General features: G+C 49.6%; 1 protein-coding gene across 1 annotated transcript; it reads left to right on the top strand.

The window, feature by feature from the left end:
* Positions 1-1972: 1972 nt before the first annotated feature.
* LOC307115337 (UPF0764 protein C16orf89 homolog) lies at positions 1973-12288 on the top strand (the record flags this gene model as incomplete). Its single annotated transcript, XM_079798558.1, has 8 exons — positions 1973-2183; positions 3568-3717; positions 4717-4867; positions 6045-6162; positions 7381-7516; positions 8172-8276; positions 9653-9739; positions 12125-12288. 8 exons carry the CDS (start codon positions 1973-1975, stop codon positions 12286-12288), a joined length of 1122 nt encoding a protein of 373 aa, XP_079654684.1.
* Positions 12289-22971: the final 10683 nt, after the last annotated feature.

Below are 22971 nucleotides of genomic sequence, written 5' to 3'. Positions count from 1 at the left end.
GCAGGAGGCAGCTGATTGATGTTTCTAGCTCTCTATCCCACTTTGTAAAAAATCAATAAAATATATATTTTTTAAAAAGAGAGACTGCCTGTATTTGATAGTATATGAATTATATCTCAATAAATCTGTTTATCTTTTTTTATTTCAGAGAGGAAGACAGAGAGAGAGACATAGAAACATCAATGATGAGAGAGAATCATCAATCGGCTGCCCCCTGTACACCCCTCTTACTGGGGATCGAGCCCACAACCTGGGCATGTGCCCTGACTGGGTATCATATCGTCGCTCAACCACTGAGCCACACCAGCAGGGCAAATCTGTTATCTATAATAATAAAAGCATAATATGCAAATCGACCAAACGGCCAAACAGCAGAACGACCGACCGTCTGGAGGACCTTCCGGACGAAGCCAGGGCTGCAAGGCTCTACTCTTGCATGAATTTCGTGCATCGGGCCTCTAGTTCTTAAATGTTCAGGGGGAAATGTCTAAAAAGGCCAGGAGTCAGAGATGTGGGGAAAGGCAAGAATGAAATTAAAAGGTTGAGAAACCCTGACCTGTGGGCAGGCTGTAGCCCACAGGAGCATCAGATGCACTTTTGTGTGCTGGTATTTTTATTATTTTTACAGATCTGTAGTCTCTTAGCTGAAGCCTTGAGGCCAGGTATGCTTCTGAAATCAGAATCTTTTTAGTTTGGGAAAGGTAATATGGCGTGCATACACGTGACAGTCAGGCAAGGTTTGGGAACAGCATGGAATTGAAATTTCCTCAGGGAAACACGTTCTTTCACATTGAGTGAGCTACCTGAGGGCTCTGCGTCCTCGCCTCCTCACCGTCCAGTACAGAAGCACATGGGGCTATTGGCTCTTGAAATGTGGCTAGCCGAGTTGACGTGTGCCCTGAGTATGAACACTCGCCCAGATTTCAAAGACTTCATACAAGAAAAATAATATTTTAAAAAGAAGGTAGCCCTGGCTGGTTTGCTCAGTAGTTAGAGCATTGTCCCACAGTCCCAAGGGTTGCAGTTTTGATTCCCAGTCAAGAGCATGTACCTGTGTTGTGGGTTTGCTCCCCACCCTCTGTTAGGGCACATGCAAGAGGCAACCAGTCGATGTGTCTCTCTCACATCAATGTTTTTTTCTCTCTCTCTCTTCCCCTCCTCTCTCCTTCCTACTCTCTCTAAAAATCAATAGAAAAAATATCCTCGGGTGAGGATTTTAACCCTTTGCACTCGCTTGCTTTTTTCTCGAGCTGCTACCAATGCTAACCATGTCGAGTCACACTCGACATCCGAGTGCAAAGGGTTAAAAAATCCCTGACCTGGAGTTCATCATCATCCACACAATTCTTTTTTTAAAAAAAATGTAAAATTTAATCATTTTTATATTGATTAAGTTGAAAAGGTAATATTTTGGAACTACTGGATTAAATAAAATAGGTTGTTAAAATTCATTTCACCTGCTTCTCAGCTTTTTTTTTTTTTTTTAATGTGGCTACTAGAAAATTTGTAAGTGACCATGTGGCTTGTCTTTGTGGCTTGTATTCTGTTGCTACCAGACAGGTGCCCTTCCAAGGAATCCTCAGTCAGTTTGGGGCAGATGTGCCCTCAGATGAGTTTATTCCAAATGTATTTTTAAAAACGACAGCTTTGCATTTCAGTGTTTGGGGATTTCTGCACTGTAATTGCAGTTGCCAGATCAAACATGTAGCTTGTGGGCCTGGAGTCTCCGGTGAGAATGAAAGGATGGGAGCTCCTCTCCCCAGCCTTTGGCCAGTTGGCTCCACACCCAGTCCTGGCCTCACTGGTGTCCCTCCAGAGCCCTCTGCCCAGGCTACCCCAGCTGCTGGGTCAGCCCTGCCCAGCCACTTGTCTGCAGCTCTGCAGGGGGAGAAGGGGGAGGAGGCAGGAAGAGGGCGTGGGGGCGGGCTGGCCTGGGCTGCAGCGCTCCACAAGCCTCAAGCAGAAGCCAGCCATGTCCAGCCTGGGACTCCTGCTCCTGCTCCTGCTCTTGCTTCTGGCACGGCCGCTGTCACCCTCCTCGTTGCCACCGCTGGACACCCCAGAGGGCAAGGCCACCATTGCCAGCCTCATCCTCTCGGCACTGGAGAGAGCCACCTCCTTCTTGGAGAAGAGGCTGCCTGAAATCAACCTGGACGGCGTGGTGGGGTTCCGGGTGCTGGAAGGTGGGTGTGCTCTCGTTCCCCTGGACTGGCCACCAGGAAAACCAGTTCTCAGCCTGTCACCTGCCTGCTCTGTGCCCCTGGCTTAATAACTAGGAAAGGGGGGACTTGCTTCTTTGGGGTGTCTGGGGGCCCTGCTGTTATCAGATATTTTAGAAGCAGGGAGGATTCGAAGGCCACAAGAGAAAAGATTATGGAAAGTATTATTTTCCTGGGAAGAAATGATCCACTTGACAGTCCCTCCTGATATGCCATGAACAAGGTAGGCAGAGGGAGTGTGCCTTCTGAAGGGGTATTTATGAGAGGGTGGCCATGGACAAAACCGTGGACCCCCCAGTAGGTCCCAGCCCCAGCACCCCCCACTTCCAGCCAAAGCCACCAGGAGGCTCTGAGAAAAGAGCCAAGTGTTTGTTCAGCTTTGAGAAACATAAGATCCCCAAGGAAGGAACTGGAAACAGGCCAAGGCAAACAGGGAGACACCCCCCACACACACACAATGAGTGGCGGTAAGTCCCTCCCCACAGGCCACTCTACGTGACAGAGAGCCAACTGGGTGTCAGCCTGGGGCTCTGGCTGGCCCCTCTCCCAGGTCAGTCCTCTGTGTAAGTAGTCAGTGCAGCTTTCTGCCCACCAGGTCCCAGCGGGAGGAGGGGCTCTGGGATAGACATCTCCTCTCTTTCTGGCCACCACCCTTCTCTCCCACTCCTGTGGGGCCATTGCTAGTCAGCCCAGAGGGCACCTTTGTGAGAAGGAGAAAAAAAGCAACCCCTTCCTCAAGTCACTTGACTGCCATCTGCTGGAAAACTGTCTTAACACAGACACGAACCCATGATGGGACCTGTGTTGTCCTCACGGGTGTACAACTGGCTCAACTGCACATGGTGGTTCTTCGCCCTGCAATCTGAATCCTCCCTCACCTTTCTCTCCTGTACAGCCACCCTGTCTCCCTAATTAACAGGGATAGCTAAACTTTATTAAGCCCTCACTTTACACTATGGACAATGCTAAGTCCTCTCATGCATTAGGTCAGTTAATCCTTATAACCCCCTCCTTCAAGAAGGAAGGACTATCATTATTCCCATTTTACAGATGAAGAAAGTGAAGTGGAGAGAAATTAAATGACTCTCTGGTCACCCAACAAAAAAGCATTCGAGTCAGGATTTGAAGCCAGGCCCACCTCCAGATCTCTCAGCCACCTACAACCTCTGGCTCCACCCCCGTGGCCCAGCTCAGCCCCACACAGGCCTAATTCCCAGTAAGCTCAGCAAAGTGTTTCCCCTCAGTAGCTGGAGGAGGCAGAGACTCAGTAAGCATTACCTCATAGGGTCTTTTCCCTGCCCACACGGCTTGTCAGATGGTGGAATGCGCGCTCTCTGTTCCCTCCCAGTGCAGCTGAAAGGTGTTCAGGAGGAGTGGGCCCAGGACCCCCGGCTGCGGCCGCAGAGCCTGCGAGTGGGGAAGCTGGCACGGGAGCTGGAGCCTCTCCTCCACAGATCCGTTTCCTACCTCAGGCTGAGTGACCCCCAGTACCTAAGAGGTAATGGCACGGGGTGGAGTCCATTTCTTCAGGAGCACAGCCTCTGGGGACATTACTGAGACACCCTGGTGCGGCACCTCTGGTACAAAGGGAGGGTTGAGGACAGCTCGTAACCACTGCGTCCTGTCGTCCTGTCGGCCCAGCGCGCCACAGGCTGGCCCTGGGGACTGTCTGTTCATCCTTGACTTCAGATCGAGACACCCTCTCCCACCCACATAGAGGGGGCGGAAAGTAGGGAACATGTCGCCTCTCGTTTGTTCAGCTTGTGCCCAGGCTTGGGGACCTTCATCCTAGACCAGAGGGGACGGGAGATCGGAATCTAAATGCTAATTCAGCCCTTTGCACAGCAAATATTAGCATCTCGCTGGCATCTGTCTTGTGCCCTATAAAGCTAAGAGTTCCTTCTCCTGGTCAGCGTGGAGTTGCCCTACGAAGGGCCACATCCCATGAGCCTGGCCTGACTGTTTGAGGGGCTATAAAACCAGCCCATCATGCTCCTCTGGCCCTGTCTCCCAGGCCCACAGCTCCTGCCAGGCCCTGCTGCCCGTGACCCCAGCCCAGCCCTGCCCAGCCCTGGCCTCCCACTGCGGTGGAGATCCTCCACCCTCTCCCAGGCCTCGTCCCTGAGACCCTGCCAGCTCATGTCACCCTAGAGAAGCCCCTTGGCTGGGTATTTCTGTGGCAAGAGCTTCACTTTCCCACCGAACTGAAGGAACCAACTAACCCTTTTTATCTGTCTCAAGCTTCCACAGATGCCGTGGATTTATCCAAAGCCAGTCCCAAGATTGTCCTAGTTATTTTTATGGTGTTTGTTTGTTTTTGTTGTTGCTTGTTTGTTTCTTAGAAAAAGAGCCTCCTGAGTGCTTCAAACGCAATGCCCAACCAGCGGTCAAGGCTTAGAGCCTGAGCAGACACCATGTGGTCAGGGCTGCCGGGCGGTTAAGCACCGCACGGCCCACTGCGCCTGGGGCCCTCCCTCCACCCCCTTCTCTCTGCCAGAGTTCCAGCCAACGGTCCAGCCCGGATTTTGGAAGCTCCCACACGTCTGGACACACACCAACACCTCCATGGTGTACCCCACGATCGAGATCCAGGACTCCTTTTCAGAGGAACACAGTGACCTGTGCCTGGTGCAGCTGCTGGGAACCGGGTGAGCCCCCTATACTTGCCCCCTTCCCGAAAACCCAAAAGTGCTCTCTCCCCCAGTCCTCCTGTCCCACTAGCTCTCCAAGTCCCCGGGGGTTTATACCAAACCAGGAGCAGCTTCCCCAGAGCCACCCTGACACCACCCTCTCCCACCCCCAGCACCTGTGAGTTGGCCACACTCCACCCACACTGCCAGCCTGGTCCAGCCACCACCACCGCTGCAGGCCCACCCTCACCTGCTGACTGGTCTCCCACACCAGAGGGATCTTGTCACAAACCTCACTTGAAGCTTCCTGTTGTTCTCAGGACAAAGCCGTACCTCCTACAACCCTTGCAGGTCCCCAGGCCCCTCTGGTCCACCCTGAGAGGCACCCTCCCATTAGAAGCCTGTCCCTTTGCCAAGAACATGCCTCTACGGGGCCTCCTCCCATCCCATCCTCCCCACCCCTGTGCCTAAGTAACTGCTCACAGTTGGGGACCAGCTCCAGAACCTTCCCTGACCCCACTGCGCGTGCTGGCCTGCCATGATGGGCTGCTTCTCCTAACACCACGGGAGCCACAGATGCAATATACATTTGTTTCATGGTTCTGTGTCCCCACCAGGCTGTAAGTCTGGAGAGCGGGACCCCAGCCTAGTTGAGCCCCCCGTTTCGTCCTGCTGAGCCTTGGCTTCAGAGCATATCCCCAGGGCAGCCCTAGACGCAGGCACCATTGGGCAGAGGGGCAGCAGGTGTTCAGGCCCCCATCCTCTCAGCGTCCTTCAAAGAGATGCTTGGGCCAGGCCACAACTGGGCTCACCGAGGGTCTGTGCTCAGCCAGCGAGGGACCCACCCCTTTTGCCCCGTCTCTTTTATGGGGCAGGCCTGGAGGGGGACTGGGCATGCTGGGCTCAGACCCCAAGCTGTCTGGGTTCAGAGTTCCCATGGAGCAATGGGAAGTTTCAGTCCCAGTGGCTCCTCCAACCCAACATTGTTCCAGGTCACCTCCCTCTGCTAGGGACACCGATAAGCCAATCAAAACACAGACACCTGTGTCTTATCCAGCAGCCCCTTGTGCCCAGCTGGGTGCCTGGAACCTACAGGGCTCTAGTAACTAGTGGGGCAATCGGGACCAGGGAAGGCTCCAGGCCTTCGGACTTCCTTTAGGACACCCTCACCAGCCTGGAACCGCCTCTCCCCCAGGACAGACAGCAGCCGGCCCTGCAGGCTCTCAGACTTCTGCAGGACCCTCATGACCAAGCCTGGATGCTCAGGCTACTGCCTGTCCCACCAGCTGCTCTTCTTCCTCGCGGCCAGAATGGTGAGTGCTGAGTAGGCTTGGCCATGCCCCAAGGGGGTGGAGGCTGATGAAAAGGGGCCCGTGGCTATGTGGTCTTGTATGCTACACACTGGGAAAATAAGCAGGTTTTTTGACTTGTGTTTCGGACAACCGGAAGGAGAAGTGAGAGTAGCCTGCCATCCACCAGCTATACAATCTAACCAACCTGGCTGCGGGCGGGGCAGGGGGGCTGTGGATTTGGGATTCTGTTGGACAGAGAGCTTTGCATGCTGAACTGGATCGTAGGGCATCAGAAAAATAAAAACAGTCAAAGAGAAGCAGCAGAAAGAACTCAGTGAATGCCAACAAATGGAAAAGGACTTAGACTGGAATTGATAGTTGCTTCCAGGAGCTGAAATCAAGACCAACTCAGCCCTGCCCCACCTCTCCAGCACCCAAGCTCTTCCAAGCCCAAGAGCTCAAACTCTGCTAAATAATAACAGCGATGATTTTAAAGCATCTATATTTCATTTATATAGAAAGGTAGAGCTCATTATCTCTATTTTTAAAATGTTATTAATTGTCCAGACATTTTATCTGAAAGGGGACTTGCTGGTTTTGTTTAACAGATTCTTTTATTATTATTTATTTGCAAACCGTCACGGACCAGTATTTTTGTAAATATAATAAAAAAACAGATTATGAGGAACATTATTTTGACTTAGATTCGACAGGTAGAAAGTTACCCTGACATTGCCACAGAGGTTTCTAAAGCCAACCTCATCTCCTGTCCCCTCTCAGTAACTGAGGTCCACCCTCTGAGTAGCCCTGAAGCCACCAGCCCCGTCTGGAATCAGAATGTCCTAACAGCAGCCAGTGGCTATAGGGTGCCCCCTAGTGCTGGGCATCCTGTCCGGCACTTTTTAGTATATATCGCCCTCCAAGCGTGAGCGTCCCGCCCCTGCAGCTCCCAGCAGCATTGCCCTTTCCCTGTGAAGACCCTTGAGGCTCTGAAAGGTTAACTTGGAGGACCAAGGTCACACAGCTCCTAAGGGGCAGAGGGCTCAAACCCAGATCTCTCTGAGCCCAGTGACTGAGCCTCCATCAGGCTGGGAGTGTGGGTGGGAAAGAAATTCTGGGAAAAGGGGAAAGACCTGACCCAAAGGTAGCTACTTCAGGACCATCTCAGAACTACAAGTCTTTTCCCCAAACAGATGGCACACCTGTCACCTGTACCACCAACCTCCTTTGTCCCCGCAGAAGGGATGCACGAGGGGGCTGTTCCGCCAGAGCCAGCACTACATGGACCTGTTCTGCGCCAACATGATGGACCTGAACCAGAGGGCCGAAGCCATCGGATACGCCTACCCCGTCCGGGACGTCTTCATGGAAAACAGTGGGCATTCCTCTCTGGGGACAGCGCAACAGGGTGTCCCTGATAACGGGCATACGCACACAGAGTAGGGCTGCCAGGGTTAGCAAATAGAAGTACAGGATGCCCAGGTAAATTTGAACTTCACAAAAACAATGAATAACTTTTAGTATAAATGTATCCCAAACATTGCATGAGCTGTACTTATACTTAAAATTTTTAATTTGTTGTTTACTGGAAACTCAAATTTAACTGGGCCTCCTGTGTTTTATCTGCCACTGTTTTGACTGCTTCCTGCCCCCAAAGGCTGACCCAGTGACCGAGCTCTGGATGGACGGACTGCCTGGCCAACAGTTAGTCAAAGCCTTAGCGATGAGGCCGAAAGAGGTTCCTGGGTGGCCGCTTCTTGGCTTCAGTGTCCAGATCCCTCTCCTGATCCTGACTCTAGACTCGCTTTGAACAAGGCCCTAAGTGGGAGGCAGGACCCAGGCCGGGAGACTCTGCTCCTAATGCAGAGCCTCAGGGCTGCCTCCTGCCGGCCACTGCGTTGAGCGCCCACCTCCTGGCACTGCCTGGCCCTGGTGGGAGGAGGGAGATGGCACTGCAGTGGCCTTGGGGAGTGGGAGGAGGTGGACCTGTGGGGGCAGGGCTGCAGAGGGTCCCCTGTGTTTGCTTCCAGTCATGCTCTGTGGAATCAGCGGCTTCTCCGACTTCTACAAGCTTCGGTGGCTGGAGGCCATTCTCAGCTGGCAGAAGCCGCAGGAAGGATGCTTTGGGAGGCCTGGTGAGCTGCCCTCCGGCCCTGGCTGGGAGCATGTTCTGTGCCAGGTGGGGAAAGGGACACAGTTGTGCAGTTGTGTTAAGGACACAAAGAGAGATCTACAACATCCACATGCGCGCACACACACACACACACACACACACACACACGAGTGGACATGGGCTCGGAACTTGGGAAGCCAAAACCGTGCAGGACAGGAGGCAGTCGTGTTGAAAGATGTTAGCCCCCTACACCTGCATTAACAAACGCATTCCTTCAACGAGTATTCCCTGAGCACCTACTGTGTGCCAGACACTGTGCTAGGCTCCAGATCAACTAGGGCAATGAGAAAATGAGGCAGATCCTACCTAAACAAACCAATAAGTGAAATAATTTGAGTTCTGAAAGGGCTGTGAATGAGAAACAAGCTGAGAAAGAAAAGAACATCATGGAAGGTTCTTTAGGCGGAGTGGTCAGGGGAGATGGCTGGGAGGGGTGACATAGAAGCAAAGGGTGGAGGATGCAATCCCTTTCCAGCTATGTGATACTGGTAAGCTGGTCCTCATTGGAGGAAGTTGCTTTACCTCTCTGAGCCTCAATTTCCCCGTCTGTAAATAAATGGGCATAATTCCTTTCTAAACTGTGAGGAGCAGGTATAATACATGTGAAACCCCCTGAGCTGTCTGGGTACAGAGGAGGCTCCCAATCAATGCTGGTGTCCTAAATGAAACTATTATGATGCTCAAAGAGGCACCGCTTTTGAAATAAGAGAGTCTGGTTTTGAAACAGAGGAGTTCAGGAAATGAAGATTCTCAGGCCCCAGACCTATAGATTCAGCAGGTGGAGCTGGGGCTGTGGAACCTGCATTTTAAAAATAATTTTTCCAATTTATTTTTCAATTGCAGTTGACATACAACATTGTATTAGTTTCATGAACCTGCATTTTTAAAAAAATATTTTTTATTGATTTCAGAGAGGAAGGGAGAGGGAGAGCGAGAGATCGAAACATCAGTGATGAGAGAGAATCATTGATAGGCTGCCTCCTGCACACCCCCGATGATGGGGATCAAGCCCACAACCCGGGCATGTGCCCTGACTGGGAATTGAACCGTGACCTCCAGGTTCATAGATGGACGCTCAACCACTGAACCTGCATTTTTAATGCGCTCCTCTGGCCATTCAGATGTGGGTGGTTGGGGACTACAATTGGAGAAATACCAGTAGATGACAAATTTAGGCCACACGGAATGGTCTGCAGACGGGTGCTCCAGGGAACTTTTGGAAGAGCCTCCAGATCCAAGAGGGGAGCTGAGTGGCTTGAGGTGTTGTAAGGGGAGGCTGTTCAGCAAGTAATGTTTTAAAATCCATCTTGAGAAGTTCATCTTTCGCTCTTCTCCCAGATACTGAAGATGAGGAATTCTCTAACGTCATCCAACACCAACAGCATTCTTCGAGAAGAGTAAAGAGGCGAGAAAAGCTATTTACAGGTACTAAAAGTACCCTAAGGACCTTCTTGGCATGAAACGGAGATGTCCAGAAAGGAGCACACAGATGGCCCTCGGTGGAAGGCAGGCCCAGCATCCCGAAGGGGCTGATCGAAGCGCACTTGTGTTCAGGTGGAGAAGGGTGAGGCTAGGCGTCCCTGACGCCCTCCCCTTGGAACATGGTGAGTCCAGAGATACTGTCTCAGTGAAAGGAGCAGAAAAGCGAAGTTTCCGTGTAATACTGAAAACCACAGAGTTAACCCCTCTCCATCCAAGTCTAACCGGGAGAACAGAATCCACATGTGAACTTCCCCAAGAGGGAATCAAATGTAGGGAACTTTCCGGCTGTTGGTGGGCAAGGCAGCCTGGGAAGTGTAGTGTGAAGAGGTCAGTGCCCTGGGATTTGGAGAAATGAAAGGTAGGGAGGGAACCTGGGAGCCAACACGCGAGTAACCAGCACAATCCCAGGGGCCCCATGTCCTGGCTTACACCAGTTTTTCTGGTGTCATTATGAATAGTGCCCCCTTTCCTCCCCAAAGCGTCCTGGTTGACGTGGTAAGTTATGTGGTTAGCTCACCCATTCAGGGAGACTGAGAATAGGATATAACTATATTGGAAAGGAAAGAAAGGCAAACTATAACCATGGAATAAAGGGGCGGGCGGAGAGAGGTAGAGAGGGAGGGAGAAAGAATAAAGTGAGGACTTGATTTCAATCTTTTTATCTTTTTGTATTTTTTCAAAATATATTTTTATTGATTTCAGAGAGGGAGAGAGAGAGAAGGAGAGACAGAAACATCAATGATGCGAGTGGATCATTGATAGGCTGCCTCCTGCACGCCCCACGCTGGGGATTGAGCCCACAATCCGGGCATGTACCCTGACGGGGAATTGAACCGTGACCTCCTGGTTCATAGGTTGACGCTCAACCACTGAGCCATGCTGGACGGGCTCAATCTTTTAGTTAATAAAAAATAAGTAACTGCAAGGCAAAACCAGGAAGGGAAGTGGATTAGCCAGCTCAGAGTAGATGTCCAGCGTACGCTGGGGGATGATTTCAGTAACTAAGCATCTCACCATCAACCCCACCACGGCCTGGTCACCTACCTGCAGGTAGGCAAGAGCGGGGAGTGGCATCACACATGCAATGGGTCCATTTTACAGCTGCCCCAGGGGTTGGGCAGGGCAAGGGACTCTCTCAGGAAACCCACTCCTCAGGTCCCTGCCCTGGCTAAGCCTTCCTGACAAGGGGGCAGGGGCTGCCTGTGGGAGTGGTAGGGAGCCTGCTGTGCATACCCTGGGAGCTGGCTGCTTCCTAAACACTGAGAGCTGGAGAAATTCAGAAGCCCCGGCCCTAACTTGTGCCCCTGATGGTTGACCAGCAGCCTAGAAAACTTCCCAGGCGGGAGCGACGTGCTCCTTCCTTCATGATGGACACCCGTGGAGGTCAGGAGCACAGGACCCGAAGGCAGGCTGTCTGGGTTTGAATCCGCTTCTGCCTTTATTCACTGTGGGGATCACTCTACCTCTCTGAGCCTCAATTTCCTCTGTAAAATGGGGACCAAACAGTGCGTCCTTCATAGGGCTGTTGGGGTTAATATCAGATCCTTGTGCAAAGCACTCCCCACGGAATTTGGTGTACGGTAGGCCACGGGTAAGTGTGGACTGCCAGGGTGAGTCATTAGGTTCCTTGAAATCTGCATTCTCCCTCCCTCCAAGGGGCCTGGCTGGGGTTCTTCTCTTCTCCAAGTTTGTGAGAGGAGAGTAAAGTCTTCGCTCCTCTCACCTTCCCAGAAACTAAAGGTGAGCGGCCCACTTTGAGTTCATTTGAGTTCAGAGAACTAAAGAATATCTAAGGAGTTCCTGCTTCAGGCAGGTATCACATGGGACCCGCAGGCCCGAGGCAGCAATGAGGGAGGCTGTCGGGGTCAAGAAATGAACTGTGGAATTGCCAGGGCTGGGAGCTCAGCTCTGCTACCTGCGCCTCAGTTTTCCCCGACTGTAAAATGGGGCAATGAGGTGCTAAATGTTTCAGAGGGCCTTAGAGCAGGGGAAACAGGAAGGAGCTGGACGAGGGTGCATGTGGCCTCAGGTCCGATCCCATGGGAGGGGCTCGAGCAGGAATGGCACAGCAGAGTCACACCCCAAGACAGGGGCCTGGCTTTTGGGTCCCTGTATTACTAAGTCATTGGGACGTATAACCTCCCAGATGGCTGAAGACATTTCTCTGGAGGAGGAAGCCATTAGCAGCCAACACGCTCACAGCAGCAGGTGGATGGGTGCCCAACCCCGCTGTGGGCCCCAGGCTGGCTGGGGAGTATCTGCAAAGCACTCCGATGGAACTGTGGCCCCACCCAGCACTCATGGGGGGGACTCTGTCTCTCTCCCCAGATGGCTGCTCCTCCCACAACACAGCCACGGCCGTGGCAGCCCTGGGTGGCTTTCTCTACGCCCTGGCACAATACCCCGCAGCAGACGGAGAGCCGCGGCAAGCCACACTGGCACCACCAACGGCCACTAACGCGGGTGGCTCCGTTCCTGCCGCCCCCAGATGAAGCCCACGTCTTTAGTCCTTCCTTCCTGAAGTCCTGGGCCACACCCTGAGGAGGCAGCTGAGAGCAAAGCACCCCAGCTTTGTCCCCTCAGGGCGCAGGACCAGGGGAGGGGGTCGGGATGGATCCAGGTGTGGCAGCAGGTGAATAAACTCAGAGTGCAGTTGAGTGCGGAGTTGAGCCTTTTTCTCAGCCTCTTGGACAACATCTAGGACCGTGTTCTGAATCTTCAACCCACTCAACACAAATGCTAGAGACCCGTTAACTTGAGTCTTAACGCATTTTTATCAGATGTCAATGGTTGCGTCTTCCCCCTGGGAGAAATAAGGGTCTTGAGAAATAAGTTAAGTCGTGGCCTAGAACTCGAGATAGGAGCACGAAAGGCAGCACATAAAATCTCTACATCCTGTGCAAAGACCTCTGCGACATCAGGTCACATCCTGTCACAGTCACGTGATTTTACCAAAGGCTGTGTGGCACAATGGGAACCGCGTGTTCTGTGCCCTGGCTGCCTGAGTGCAAGGCCCAGTGTCCCTGGGCAGGGTCATTTAGTGTCTCTGTGGCTCCGTGTCCTCACCAGTTGGGATAATTAGTGCACCTACCTCAGTTCTGGCCCCACTGCTGTGAGAGTTAGGTTTGCAGAGGGCTGAGAATGGTGCCTGTGACACAGTAAGTGCCAGGTAAGTATTACCTGCTACCACAACAATGGAGATGTCAGGTGACGTGGGGACTTGTCCCCAAGCCGTGGGAAGGAGCAGCTGACTGGTCAACATTTCTCTTATCCCAGCGTGTGGCTCTGCCCCCCACGCTCTGCCTCCCTGTGAGCAGAGCCACACGTCAGCTAATAATCAAGTGTTTGAGGAAAGACCTTCCAGAGCCTTATTATGGGGCCAGGCCCTGTCTGTGGTGCCAATTTCAGGCTGGCATCAGATGGGTAGAAAAACCAGCTAAAAACCTGGTCCTTGGGCTGGAAGGCTCTGAGTCCATCGTCTTGCTTTGCTTCACAGTGGGAAATCATAGCCCTGGCTGGTGTGGCTCAGGTGGATGAGTGTCCTCCCAGGCACCAGAACGTCACCGGTTCAATTCCCAGTCAGGGCACATGCCTGGGTTGCAGGCTCAATTGATGTTTCTCTCTCACATCGATCTTTCTCTCTATCTCTCTCCCTGCCACTCTCTCTAAAATATAAAAAATAGACAAACAAAGTTGATCACTGCTGATCATCCTTATGTGACCATTTAGTCATTTTTGAGGATCTGAATTAAAATACCCGGGGAGGGGGTGGAGTTCTTCTAAATCTTTCCTTTAGGAGTTAGTCTCCTCTGTCGACTCCTCTTTGCCGCGGTCCCTGGAAGCTTTCCTGAAATTGCTCGGAAGTTGTGCGTCAGGTCCTCACATTGCCTCGAAAACGAAAGTTCACCAAGTCAGGCACACAGCCAGATTGGGGAGAGGCGTGCCTCCCCTCCCCGTCCTTCCTGAAGTGGATGGATTAGTCCCAGGCCTGACACCCACTCTTTTTAGATGGCTTAGTTACCAAACGGGGGGGGGGGGGGGGGGGCGAGGGGAATGCCTTTAGGAGAAACCGGAGCCTACAAGTCACTCTCAAGAGGAGTGACACCTCAGGCAAAATGGGAAAACTCTCCTGAGTTAAGACTTCCTCTGTCGACTCACCTCAGTGTGAATCAGTTTGTGGGAACCAGATCTGAGAGAAGAAGAAAAGGAAAATCACAATTAGCGAGAGCCCAGGTGAGCTCAAGCATCCACTCTTCCCCGTTTTCTCTCTCGGCAATAGTGACTCTATGTCCCCCTCACACACCGCTGGTCAGGGGACTGAATCAGGCAACGTTTCACCGGCACCCTCTGCACTTCCCAGGACTTAACTTATTCCCTTTCTTCCATCTGGATTACCCGTTCTGCTCCCAGCCCCTAACTCAGTTACAATTTTATTTTACCTTTAAAATTCAACTGGAAGGTCACTTGTCATTTTATTCTGGCATTTATTTATGTATGTGCTGATTTGTGGAAGAAAGGGGCCACATGCTAATCTGACAAGCTCAGGGAAGGCCTGCATGGCGGTCTGCAAACTCAGAGACCTAAAGTAACCACAAAGGATGGTCTGAAATTAAACTTTAACTAAAAGCAGTTATGGTGGGTAGTTACATCCTAGGTCGGTATCCTCACTGACAAGGTCAACCTTTACCTTAACTGAGTCTATCTGTCTTTTTGCATCTATAATAACATACCCTTGAAGTGTCTGGGTAACTTGTAACGTCCCTTTTTCTGAACCCCTTGGGGCACAACCTAATATGCTGGGTGCCAGGACAGATACCACAAAGTCCTTCATTATCATGTTAATTGTTCCTGCACCCACCTAACTATGTGTCTATCATTTTATTTTTTATCCAATCCCAGGGGTTTCCCTGCTTTGCTTTCTCCCACCTCTCTAGTCTATCACCAATGGATTTCATGTAACCCACCTAGGTCCCTTCCTTTGATTGCAATGTATAAATACAGATGTAACACGCCATTCTCTGGAGCATTATCTCAATTCGTTGAGGTTCTGTTTCCCGGCATATGTCGACAGTTTGGCTCAAATAAACTCACAAAAATTCTTTACAGGTTTCAATGGTTTTTTTTACTTTAACAGATTCTATCATCAAATTGTAAACTAGGGCATGGACAATATCGTGCTCCTCTTCAGGAGCCCAGCTCCTACTGAACTGCCTGGAACACAGAAGTGTTCAATACATGCTGGTGGAATTAAATGGGCGGGGGGGGGGGGGGGAGGCAGACTCTTTGGATTATGTTCAGGTCTTAGCCAGTGGAAGAGACCTTGGGCTGTGAGCATTATTGAGTCTGATCTGGCCATCTGGCAGCCCCCCAACTCCATGCAGAATGCCGGGGCTCCTAATGTCACCTCCCCACAAGACATGGAGCACATACAACAGAACCTCCTGCCTCTCAAAACCTCGAAGCTGGTTCTAGGACATTGTAAAGGCCCTCGTAGCACTTTATAGAATGGATACAAAACACTACACAACATAAGAAAATGATCTTAGTTTATAATTCTTAAAAAGGTTTTATGAGGAGAAACCAAGATGGCGGCATAGGTAAACACTTGAAATTGCTGCCTCGCACAACCACTTCAAAACTACAACTAAAAGTCAAAACGGACATCATCCAGAACCACAGGAAGGCTGGCTGAGTGGAAATTCTACAACTAGAAGGAAAGAGAAAAGCACACTGAGACTCAGAGGAGCTGCGGAAGTAAAGTTCAGAGGTACGGAGGCGCATGTGTGTGTGGAAAGGGCTGGCAACTGAGTACGCGGCTGTCTTTTTCATTCGGGAGGGAGACACAAGCTCCTGACTACTCTGAACTCCAGTTCCAGGTGAGACTCTGGGGACCCAGACTCATACAGGGAGAAACTGGACTATCTGGCAGCGGGCGAAACTCGAGGGCAGCTTTCTCTCAGAGGTGCTTGCAGCGATTACCAAGGGACACTGAGACCCGGGGGCCTCTTAGGGCAGGGTTGACGGGAAGCCATTGCTGTTTGCTCCGCCCTGAGACCCCGCCCTACCCAAGCTGTGCGCAGAGGCTTTTGCATATGAATGGCCTGGTCCTTTGAAATCTAAAATTACCTAACAAACTGCAGCTGAGTCAGAGAGATCCAGAACATCCAAAAGAAGGCCCAACGCCCTACAGCAGCTTGCATTACTTCACAGCTGGGCCTCATCTGGGCACCTCCAAAACCCAAACAAAGAAGAAGAATCTGCAGATCTCTCCATAGCTCCTGCTGGGTGGCCTCAGGCAGAGGCTAAATTAGCACCTCCTTGGAGATCCAAGAGCCAGTGTACCCAGTGGTCAGAGTGGGACCATCCAGATTACAACTCCTCAGATCCAAAAGGGACACACTCAGGGGGCAGATTCAGTAAGCACCAAAGCCCCACTGAAGCAACTCTTGCCTCATAAGGGTGTCTCCAGCACGTAAGTTCTTCCATCGCAGACACAGCTGATCCTCACAGCCAATTGGCCTGGAGGTCAATTCCTCCCAGTGATACCAACAACAATCAAGGCTTAACTACAACAAGACTGTGCACACAGCCCACAAAGGGGCGCACCAAGAGTGGACACTCAGGTAACTGGGGAGGCTGAGCCACTGGGCCCTATAGGACACCTAGCACACAAAGCCACTCTATCAACTCAGGGAAGCAGCCAAAATGTGGAGACAAAGAAATAGATCACAAATGAAAGAAATGGAGGATATAGAGTTCAAAAACCACAGTTATAAGGTTTTTCAAGAAGTTTCTAGAAACCGCCGATAAATTTAGTGAGACCCTCGAGGATATGAAAAAGGACCAACTAGAAATTAAGCATACACTGACTGAAATAAAGAATAATATATAGAGATCCAACAGCAGACTAGAGGATCGCAAGAATCAAGTCAAAGATTTGAAATACAAAGAAGCAAAAAACACCCAACCGAAAAAGAAAAAAGAATCCAAAAATATGCAGATAGTATAAGGAGCCTCTGGGACAACTTCAAGCATACCAACATCTGAATTATGGGGTGCCAGAAGAAGAGAGAGTTACCTACAAGGGAGTACCCATACGATTGTCAGCTGATTTCTCAACAGAAACTATGCAGGCCAGACAGGAGTGGCAAGAAATATTTAAAGTGATGAATAGCAAGAACCTACAACCAATATTACTCTACTGAGCAAAGCTATCATTCAGAATTGAAGGTCAGATAAAAAGCTTCATAGATAAGATAAAGCTAAAGGAGTTCATCACCGCCAAACCAGTATTATATGAAATGCTGAAAGGTATTCTTTAAGAAGAGGAAGAAGAAGAAAAAGATAAAGAAAATTTATGAACAACAAATACTTATCTATCAACAAGTGAATCTAAAAATCAAGTGAATAAAAAATCCGATGAACAGAATAAACTGGTGAATATAATAGAATCAGGGGCATAGAAAGGAAGTGGACTGACAATCCTCGGGGGGAAAGGGGTGTGGGGGTGTGGGAAGAGACTGGACAAAAATCATACACCTATGGATGAGGACAGTGGAGGGGGTAAGGGCATGGGGTGGGGTGGGAACCGGGTGGAGGGGAGCTATGGGGATAAAAAAGAGGAACAACTGTAATAATCTGAATAAAGATTTATTAAAGAAAAAAAAGGTTTTATGAAAAGCAACCTTGGTTTTCCAGACTCCAAAACAAACATGCATCCCCACCGAGAAGGAAGCTGCTTCTAGGCAGGAGAGCAGAGGGCTACGAGCTCATGCTTCAGAACCAGCTGCCTCATCACAGCTGTGTGACCATGGGCCCGAGCCTGCCCCTCTGTGCCTCCATTTCCTTTTCTGTGTAAAGGACAACTTAATAATACCCACCTACTAGGATCCAGGAGGCATCCAATAAAATGGTGCAGGTTAAGCCCCCTGCACAGTGTCTGGGGTTAGATGAGCTCAAGTGGCTGTCAGCTGAGTTTTCTTATAAAACCAGCATTCACAGCACCTGTGGGTTTTCATCAGTCACCGATTAGACCTAGCAAATGATGTCATACCTATCCATTCATTTAATAAATACTGATGGAGAGCCTGCTGTGTGCCAAGCTGTGCTCTGGGCATGGGAAATGCAGCTGAGAACACAATGACCCTGTTCCCATCCATTTATTCAAGAAATATCGTGAAGTAGCCAAAACCGGTTTGGCTCAGTGGATAGAGCGTTGGTCTGCGGACTGAAAGGTCCCAGGTTCGATTCCAGTCAAGGGCATGTACCTTGGTTGTGGGCACATCCCCAGTGGGGGTTGTGCAGGAGGCAGCTGATCGATGTTTCTCTATCATCGATGTTTCTAACTCTCTATCCCTCTCTCTTCCTCTCTGTGAAAAATCAATAAAATATATTTTTTTTAAAAAAAAAGAAATATCGTGAAGCGCCTACTGTGTGCCAGGCACGTGCTAAGTGCTGGAGGAAAGCAGTGCTCTCTGCCCTCATGGATGTGACAGTCAAGGTGGGAGAGAGACATTAGAAAAGAGTTTCAATCAGGCAGGTGGAGCTTATAGTAGGGAAAGACTGGGTGCATGGCTTAAACATTTTATTCTGTCCCTCAATTCATAATCGAATACCAACGCATAAATGCTGTTCATGTTCTAGGTAAGTGGAGTAAACTCAGATACTTGCTATATTCTACGCTCAGTCAGAAAGCCTGCTACCTGCATGTAAAAGCTCCACAGCAACAGAGGAGGCCTCTTCAGGAAAGGTGTGCCCAGCCCTGAACTGGGATAGGAACTCAGAGGCTGGAGCCCGTGGGCTGAGGGGTCAGGGAGGAGTCCAAAACCCTCAATGCCACCCTGTCAGCCTCAGGATTAACACCCTCCCTTCGGTTAGCAATCACACCGCAGCCCCAGCTCCAGGCAACCACTAATCTGCTTTCTGCCTGCAAATTTGCTTTTTCCAAACATTTAATACAAATAAAACCACTCGAGAAAACTTTGTGGGGAAGGGGTGGTAAAAATGTCCTAAAAGTGCACCGAGGTGATGCTGAGAGATCTCTGTACCTTTCTTATCTTATGGTATGTAAATTATACCTCATTAAATTGTGTGTTGTTGTTTTTTTAAACTTCCAGTGGCTTTCTATTTTGTTTGGGCTAAAATCCAAACTTATTTGCCTCCAGCCCTGCGAGATCTGGCATTGGCCTGGCCCTCCCACCTCAACCCTCCTCTTGCTCTGCTCTCCTTGCTGCCTGATCCTCCTCCTCTTGCTCTGCCCCACCTCCAGGCTCTGCAGTGCCCTCTGCCTGCAAGGCTCTGGCCCTCATCTCACCACAACTGTCCCTCCTTTCCTGTCCTTTATGTCTCCATCTAAATGGGCTCACAGAGGCCTTCCCTGCCAGTGACACTGTTCTCTCTCCTTCCTTCTTCCCAGCTCTCACCATGCTTGCATTGTTAAGTGTCTATTTCACCATTAATATCTAAGATCCTGCCTGGCCAGGCATGGCTTAATGTTTGAGCGTGAACCAGGAGGTCACGGTTTGATTCCTGGTCAGGGCACATGCCTGGGTTGTGGGCTCTATCCCCAGGAGGGGCCATGCAGGAGGCAGCCGATCAATAATTCTCTCTCATTTTTGATATTTCTATCTCTCTCTCCCTCTCCCTCTCTGAAATCAATAAAAACATTTTTTTTTTAAATCTACAATTTAGGAGGGCAGGGCCAGTCTGTCTGTTTCATCAGCATCTAACACATAGGGGAGCTCAATGGGTTGAATCCTCAAATGATGGTGGAACTTGGATGAGGATGCTAAGAAGGGACCAAGGCATTCCAAATGAAGAACAGGTGTGCGCAAAGGAGAACGCCATGAGTCAATTAGAACTGCGGATTTGGGCTTGTTAAAAGATAAACAGAGGCATATTTAAAAATGTAAGAGTTTACTTAAGTGAAAATCGATTCAAATCAGTCAGCACCAACCTGGAAAACTCCTATGGAGAAAGGGGGGAAGCAACAAAAGGAAATTGACTGGCTATAGCTTAAAGCTTAGCTAACTGTTTATGATTGGCTGTTTATGATAGCACTTCCATTTCGTAACCCTGAGGCATTTGCAGGTTTAAGTTTTGGTTTGCTTACTTTGCGGACAGCCATGGCATTAGAACCCCATCCATCTAATGGCCTCCTCACTGAATCATTGTAACAGGCTGCTCAGTTCGAATGGAGAATTTCTGTGGCACTTATGCGCTTAGAACTTGGCAAAGGAGTAACAAACATCAAAGCAGGGAGAAGACAAAAGATCAGAACTCCCCGGAGACTGCCTGCCACTTGCCAGCTCCGAGTTGACATAGGGAAAAGAGGACTTCAGAGGCACGGAAGCTGGCGGCAGGCCTTGGCTTGTCTGCTGATGGTTTTTGGCAGCCTGGACATAAAGAACAGAAAGACCTAATCCTTCCACATCGATATATGTGCGTCAGGGGGGTAATTTAATCCCCAAGAGGAGCGGTCGCTTTGAATGTGGTTAACTGAGGTGAACTAACTTTGGTTCCGCCACGGGCCTCAGAGACGCCCTTGGGGCCCATTTGAGGTCACTGACTGTTAGTTCAGAAATTCAGGTGTCAGCAGGCCTCCAAAGCCTTGCGGGAGAATCTGTCGCGTCCCTCTGTCCTAGTTTCCCGTGGTTGCCAGCAAGCCTGGGCGTTCCTTGGCTTGTAGCTGCCTCACTCCAGCCTCTGCCTGTCTTCACATGGCTGTCTTCCCTCTGTGTATCGCTAGGTGTGTGTCTTTTCTTATAAGGACACAGGTCAGCCTGTTCTTAGGACCCACCCTACTCCAGTATCACCTTATCTTAACTTTATACATCTGCAAGGATCCTGTTTCCAAAGAAGGTCGCATTCTATGGTTTGGGGAAGGATGTGAATTTGGAGGGGACACTATCTAACCCAGTACACTGACCCTGAGTGGCTCTTAGGAGTAGTGGCTCAAACCGTGGCCTGAGTTCAAGCACTAATTGTACTGATCATGGACAGAAAGGGCCGGACCTGGCCCTGAGTACCCATGGCACCAAAGGCCAACCAGACTTCTGCTCTCTCCTAGGTGCACTGGCACCAACAGGTGCCACCTAACCCTGGACACTGCCCTGGGCCAGAGGCCTGAAAAGAAGTATCCTCTCCAAAGAATCCTGAAGTACATCCTACAAAATAACAGGCCAGTTTCGTGGGCTTCCAACTTGTGTAGGTGCACAGGGCCTGTGCACAGAGGAGTTCCACGCTAGCTTTCACGCTCTGCTCTCGACATGTTGAAAGTTTTAATATTTTAACAAGGATCCCTGAAAATTATGCAGCTGACCTGCCTGTCCTCTTCCAAAATGTCAAGCTCAGTTGGTTAGAGCATCATCCCAATACGCCAAGTTGAGGGTTCAATCCCTAGTCAGGGCACACACAAGAAGCAACCAATGAATGCATAAGTAAGTGGAACACAACAAATCGATGTTTCTCTCAGTCTCTCTTTCCTTTTCTCTCTCTCTCTAAAATCAATCCAAAAATTTCATACCTCTGACAGTGTTGCTCAGTGGTTGAACATCGACCCATTAACCAAGAGGTCCCCAGTACAATTCCCGGTCAGGGCACATGCTTGGGTTGCAGGCTCCATCCCCAGTAGGGGGCATGCAGGAGGCAGTCTACCGATGATTCACTCTCATCAATGTTTCTCTCTATCCCTCTCTCTTCCTCTCTCTCTAATAATCAGTATAATTTTTTATTTTTACAAAAACATCATTAAAGACAAAGAAAGGCTGAGGAACTGTTTCAGATTTCAGGAGACCAAAGAGACATGATAATTAAATGCAACTCCTAGATTGGATCCTGGGTGTGGGAAAAATAGCTACAAAGGACTGTTAAAAAATTTAGCTATGTAAATTTGAGGATCTAATTGGTTTTATTAAATGATTCTGAAATCAGGCAGCACCTCATCTAGCAATTAGAAATAAGATCCAAGGAGATGTACAAAATGAAAGGCTTTTATGGACAGAAGAGGGGAAAGTGTGGATTATTTCAGGCAAGATCACCTCCTTCAAGAGACAAAAGGGGTCTATCAGGCAGATGTCAATATAAGAATGTCCAAACCTGTAGAGAATTTTTATAGTAATGTATTTGAGCCAAACAGAGAATATGCCTGTAAGCAAGATCTCAACAGACTGAGGAAAATGCTTCAGAGAATAACAGTTTGCAGTTTCTTTTATGTTTTTGAGATTAAGGAGGGATCACAAGGAAGATTAAATGAAGGTTCGAGAAAGCAAGGCACGGATCAATCAAATTATAGGATACTTAAGATTTGTGCTCTCTTGAAGGGGGGGGCTGAAAGAAGGAATTTCAAACGTGTGTTAACCATGCACAGAAATAGTGGGCATGGCTTGCTTAAGGCAAAGATAAGCCTTTTCCTAGGGGCGTTATATGCCTAGGGCATGACTACCCACCATGACCTGCCCAGTTAAGAATTTGTGATCAGAACCACTTTTTGTCTACACACATTGCCTCTGTAGTGCTGACCAGGAAAATCCAGACTGACAGTTTAAGATTACCTTCCTGAGAGGGGCTGCAATTGCAATTTGGTGATGTGGGACTTAGCACAAGTGACTCTATTTTGGGCCTCTTGTGTCTTTTTAAATGGGACATTATAAGGACAGTTGGCAAAATTCAAATATGAACTGTGGATTAGTTCATAGAATTCTACCAATATGAAATGTCCTGATTTTATTGGTCTGTGGTTACTATGTAAGAAAGAAGACATAGAGGAGATACATGGTGATGGAAAGTAAATAAAGTTTTAAAATATATCCTTGTTGGAGAAGATACATAGTGATTTATTGAGGGGAAGGACCAAGATGTCTGCAACTTGGCTGTAAATGGTCCAGGAAGAAAAAAAAAAAGCATATGAATAAAGTACAAATACTGAAGCAAAAGAGTCAAACATTAACAATTGGTAAAGATAAGTAAAAGTTATAACAAAGTTCTTTCTATTGACCTTGCCGTTTCTGTAGGGTTGAAATTACACCAACATTAAAAGTTCCGCCACCACCCCAACGCCACGTCCCCTACGAAGCACAGCAAATTACCGGACGAGATGCCGCCACACCCCTATGAAGGAAGGTACCAATTCTGTCCGAGCTGACAGCAGCCTCCAGAGGTGGAGAGTAACGTGGGTT

The sequence above is a fragment of the Cnephaeus nilssonii genome (genome assembly GCF_951640355.1).
Source record: "Cnephaeus nilssonii genome assembly, chromosome: 2".
Taxonomy (NCBI): domain Eukaryota; kingdom Metazoa; phylum Chordata; class Mammalia; order Chiroptera; family Vespertilionidae; genus Cnephaeus; species Cnephaeus nilssonii.
This window is presented reverse-complemented; position numbering and strand designations above follow the sequence as displayed.